At 38.5% G+C, this 5,811-nt stretch overlaps 1 protein-coding gene across 1 annotated transcript; it reads right to left on the reverse strand.

Annotated features, from left to right (window-relative positions):
* Positions 1-730: 730 nt before the first annotated feature.
* LOC103946261 (WEB family protein At5g16730, chloroplastic-like) lies at positions 731-3,692 on the reverse strand. Its single transcript, XM_048574851.1, has one exon. The coding sequence runs from the start codon at positions 3,690-3,692 to the stop codon at positions 918-920; it is 2,775 nt and encodes a 924-aa protein (XP_048430808.1). The 3' UTR covers positions 731-917.
* Between the last annotated feature and the right edge of the window lie 2,119 nt (positions 3,693-5,811).

Here is a 5,811-nt window from a genome sequence, read left to right on the forward strand (position 1 = left end):
GGATCTGGATCCATACTTGAAACACACAACATTTATTATATATTGCATTACAACCATTAAAAAATTATTGAATGAATTTAATAGTTGTTGTCAAATTTGATAGCAAAAGGTTTTGCCTTTGATTAACTCAGCGCCATGCAAAAAATAGAAGGCTCGGTTGGAGAGAATTTGCTATCATTTTCTACTGTTGTATGTCTATGGGATAGTTTTAACATCTCCTTTAGAAATGCTCTTATTCTCTCTCCCCTCCTTTCTCTACTTCTTTCTTCCACAACATATTCACAGCGGATTCCTTTTGAGTGTAGAGAAGAAAAATGTTAAAGTGACTCTTTCAAAAGCGGGACTCTCTATCAATATGTCATCTTGTGCCAAATGTCTTACCCTATTGGCACGAAAATTGACATAAAATGTAAGATGATAGAGAGTCCCTGAAGAATCTTACTTTGAGAGAGTTCCCTTATCATTTCTTATGCGGACAAAGAAATGACACACAATTTGAGATGGTTTAGGACTTAGGGTTTAGGGTTTAGATTTTTTTATTAATTTCGTCCTTTTCTTCGTAAACATGGTTGCCTTTTTCTTAAAAATTGAATCATTGGTAGATAAGAATCATTGTATCACAGTATAATCTTGTGAATAATAGTTAGTCAATTTCTCTAAGAGACAACAAAAATGACCTGTATGCACTTCAAGTTAGAGAAAATATTGTGGTGGAAAAGAGAAAATTATATATTTTGTGATAAAAAAACTAAATACGTTATATGATTACAACAAATTATAAGTACAAATCATACAAACTAGATGAATATGTACAGAAAATCTAAACGAAACTCTAGATGTATATGTTACAGAAAGAATCAGACTAAACTACTGAGTATCAAAACTAGAAGAACAATACAAAAAAAATACAGCTTTAACTATTCTGGTGAAGGTTCCTTTTTGGTTGGTGATGTTTCTTCTTGGGTATCCGGTGATGGTTCCTTTTTCGTATCCGGCGATGGTTCCTTTTTGGTACTATAGGTAGTGCTTCTCTTTATAAGATCTCCGAATCTTCGTAGCAATGCTTTCTTTTTCCTTGAATTTTCACCCTGAGTTCCATCTAGATGATCACAATCATCTGAATGGAATCCTTCTCCATCGTCTGTGAACGTAGAAGAAGAGTTTCTGCGGTGATGTGTAGCTGACCCCGGAGAGGCTACCTCAAATATCGACCCTTTGAGAGCCTCATCTAATTCAATCTCATCATCGCCGTCAACAACAACTTCTTCATGCGTGTTTGAAATTTTGAGCTCCTTAAGATTGAAACTGAAAACTTTGCCAAATATGCTTCCATTTTGAGATGTTGTAGTGTCCTTCTCATCCTTCGACGATGTTTTCTCTTTATCCTCCTTTTTTGCATCACCCGCTAATGGCGGTTTCTCTTTACTCGTCGTATCCTCCTTTTTCACATCCTTTGGTGGTTTTTTCTCCTTGACCTCCTTCTTCAACTCCTTTGATGATGATGTTTTCTCCTTAGCCTCCTTCTTCGACTCCTTTTCTTTTGATGGCGTTTTATCTTTCTCCTCTTTCTTGCAGTCTTTCTCCTTTGACGGCGTTTTCTCTTTCTCCTCTTTCTTGCAATCATTTTCCTTTGTTGGTATTTTCTCTTTTTCCTCATTCTTTGACGATTCAATAAGCAACCGTTTTAACTCCTTAATATTTTCATGAGCTGCTATTTCATTTACCCTATAATTTTCGTTTTCTTGAGAAAGGAAATTCAAGGCCTCCTCTTTTCCAGCCAGAGTATCTTTGAGTCGAGAATTTTCGGCTTGAGCAATGGCAGTAGCTTCTTTTGCAACATTTGCTTCATTTAACGCCTGCTTAAGTATATCGCGCAACTTTCTATTTTCTTCCTTCGATAACATGGCTCTATTATCTGTCTCTAGAACCAACTCATGCAATCTAAAGTTCTCTTGTTGTGCAGCACATCTGTCCTCTTCGGCTCTTCTAATACAATTAACAAAGCCGGTTTCTTTCCCACTCCATGCTAAAACTGACTCTTCATGTTCTATTTTCAACCTGGCAGCAATGTTTTTGTGTCTTTCGGCTTCTTTCCTTGCTTCATCCAGTAGTATTTTATGACTTTCCTCGTTGCTTTTTAACATCGCATTTAGATGTTCTTCTTGTGCTCTTGAGTGCTCCAACTCTGCTTGGCTCATGCAAAGTTTATCCTTCAACTGGTTGGCTTCTGTCGCAACTTCTTTCAGTGCAAAAGCCAGATCATCCAACGCCGTTTTCCCATTTTCTTCGGCTTCAGTTGCCAACTTTAATTCATGTTTAAGTACTTTCATCTCGTCAAGCAACTTCTCAACCTTCGAGGTAGAGAGTTGCTCCTTTTTTTGGACATCAACCAGATTCTCCCTTGCCATCTGAAGCTCAGACTTGAGACTCTCTAATTCCTCCTTCATGGAAATATTATATTCGGGCTGATCATGATGCTGAGATGCACTACTATCTTGACTACTTTCATCGGATTCATCTTCGCATTTATCCAATTTCTTGTGAAAGGAGGCAATCTCAAACTTTGCCCCTTCAAGTAGAGCCTTGGTCTGCTCAAGTTGGTTTGTTTGGGTGATCAATGAATCAAGAATTCTTGCTTCTGATTGCTTCCTTTTATCTATTTCCATTTCCAATTCTTGAATTCTCTCGTCACTTTCAGACAATAAATCCTTCGTGTCAGCCTCCGAGGTTTCCATCTTCTCTGCCAGTTTGAGCTTCAATTCCTGAATTCTTCCTTGACTTTCTGACAATAAAGACTTTGTGTGAGCCTCGGAGGCGCTAACATTCTCTGCTAGTTTGAGCTCCAAGTCCTGAATTTTTCCTTCACGTTCTGACAGTAAAGCCTTTGTATGAGCCCCAGAGTTTTCCATGTTCTCTGCCAGTTTGAGCTCCAATTCCTGAATTCTTTCGTCACTTTTGAGCAATAAAGCCTTCGTTTGAGCCTCAGAGGTTTCCGCATTCTGTGCCTCTGCGTTAGAAAACTTCATATACTCTGCCAGTTCGAGCTCCAATTCCCGAATTCTTTCGTCACTTTTGAGTAATAAAGCCTTCATGTGAGGATCAGAGTTTTCCGTTTTCTCTGCCAGTTTTAGCTCCAAATCACGAACTTTTTTTTCACATGTGAATAACAAAGCCTTTGTGTGAGCTTCTGCCTCGGTGGACTTCATATTCTCCGCCAGTTTCATCTCCAATTCGCGAATTCTTTTTTTACTTTCGGACAGTAAAGCTTTCGTATGAGCATCGGAGATTTTCGCATGGTCTGCTTTGATCTCCAACTCCCGAATTCTTTCTTCGTTTTGAGACACTAAACTCTTTGCTTGAGCTTCAAACTTTTTTACTTTCTCACTCAACTTGAGCTCCAAATCTTTGGCCTTCCCTAACTCGAGTTTCAAAGACTCAATAATCTCCTCTTTGCTCTTCAGTTCTTGCCTTGCATTCGACAACAACTCCGTCGTCAAATTTAATTCTGAGTCGTTCCTGCCATCGCTCTGAGTTACCAATTCTTCACTAAGCCTCACGTTGGCCTCGTCTGCCACTTTTTTCATCTCTCGATGTTCATCAACAGCTCCATCTCTTTCTACCTCCACTGCTTGCAATTGCGCCTTCACCTTCTTCAACTCCTCTTCTGGTTGCTCCATTTTTTGTTGTTGCATCTCCCAAAGCTCCAAGGGTGATCTGTTTCACAAAAAGCATCCTTCATCAACTAAAATAAAAATTTAACGGAAACCAAGTAAATAAATTCCAGAAAAATTTGCATGGTCAATCCCTTGGATCCTTCAAAATAGTTATCCAGATGAATGTGAAGTTCTTACAAAAAAATTCAATAAAACCTTGTTCTAAATCAAAGTGAAAAATTAGGAAATATAACTAATCGAAGTTTGGTAAATTGTAAAAATATTATATATGGAAATGTATAATGGTTTTGTGTAAATTATGGTTCTTGTAACTTAGTGTATCATACTAATCGTATTAAGTTGCATATACAATTTTTTTAACCATCATTATACGACATTTTTTAGACAAAAACAACGTTCATAATGCATGATAAAAAAATTTCTACTATTCTTAATTGTATTAAATCATGTGAAGGTCTTAATTAAGTTTCACCCAAAACTCTCAAAATTCCAGGGCCGACCTTGGAGACAATCTTACACATCAAGAAATTTTTTTATAAAATAAAAAGTTAAAAATCAATGAAATGGTGGAGAAAAAACTTGACACAACAATGGTAAAAGCCTAAGAAATGGTGAGATGAACATAAAAGAAAACATCGGAAATTGGAGAAAAATTAAGCAAAGTACGTACCGTAATTAGCCTTGAATTGCCATGTTTGATGCTGATCAAGAAGTCGTAGGAGCTGGCAATTTCTGTATTTTCTGATGCCACTAAAATGTAGGGAGAAAGGGCAGAAACGTAGAGAGAGAAGCTATTTGGTGGGTGTTGGAAGTGTTTTCTTAAGCTTAATTATAACAAATCACATTGTATTGTAAACACAAGGCCGTTTTATCTTCAACATCAAACACTTGTGCGTGGCAGCCATCACTAACCCTCACACTATTTATTGACCGAAAAATAAGAAATACCTCTCACTATTGGACATCTCTTGCCCCTCCTTCCTATGCCATTCGATATATCAAAGTCGTTGTTTATGTTTATCTCCGTACCGTCCAATTCCGTTAAGTTTTCCATTATTGTCTATGCACTTTTATCACAAATGGTATGTAGCTAACTCATCATTTTTGTTTTTTGTTTTCTGTTTTCTAGGTGAAGCTGTGTAAACAATGCAGAACGGCCATATATGTCCATGCACATTGAGTAGCCGTCCTTTCTTTTGGCCTATATAGTGAGAATCGTCGTCTGTAATGCTGCTGTACGTACTTGCGTCGTTAACATGGCTAATTTCCTAGTCTCTGGGCTGGGTGCTTTTGCCGGCTCTTATCAAGCATCCCGCTTTTACCATTCCACAGCTGCATGCGCGTTTCTAATCGACCACATGAGCATTAGGAGAATAGCAAAGTTGGACTGGACCGGTTGACTTGGGGCCGAAACGAGAGCACAGATTTTCATTTGATGAAAAGGATTGTCCCTGTGCTTGCTTCCTATACCTGGTTTTCAACCTAGTCTAGTCTTTTTATTAAAGAGTCAACAAATGCATCTCTTCAAATTGTATCCGAGTGTTAGGGTCAGTTTGGGATTGCTGTATTTAAAAAAAATAATAATAATTGTTTATGTTGTGCTTTATAAATAATCAGTTGTAAAGTAAAACAAATGAGCGTTTGATTAACTGTATTTTAAAGTATTGTGAGTTTGAAAAGCAGCGTAAAAGCGTTTAGAGTAAGAATGACAATAGCAATGGCGGGGACAATGGTGGTGGTTGCAATGGTGGTGATGGTAGCAGCAATGGTGGAGGAACGGTGGTGGTGCTAATAGTGGGATGTGATGGTTGGGGTGCAGAGGTAACAATGGCTATAGGGGCAATAGTAGCGCCGGTGGTGCGGCTATGGTTTTGGTGGCAACGGTGGCGATGGCGGCAATGATGGTGGTGACAATGGTGGTAGTGGAGGTTCTGGTTGTGGTGATAGTGGTGGTGGTTATCGTTATGGTGGACATGGCGGTGGTGGTGGTAATGATGATGTGGCAATGGTTATAGTGGCCGTTGTTGTTGACACCTGGCATTCGTGTCGTGTTTCTCGTGTTCGTGTCGTTTTCGTGTCATACCCGATAGCTTAACGGGTCGTGTCGTGTAATACCTATTAAAGTAAACGGGTAATA

The sequence above is a fragment of a genome, unplaced genomic scaffold, assembly GCF_019419815.1.
Source record: "Pyrus x bretschneideri cultivar Hongxiangsu unplaced genomic scaffold, Pyrus_bretschneideri_v1 Contig75, whole genome shotgun sequence".
Lineage (NCBI taxonomy): Eukaryota > Viridiplantae > Streptophyta > Magnoliopsida > Rosales > Rosaceae > Pyrus > Pyrus x bretschneideri.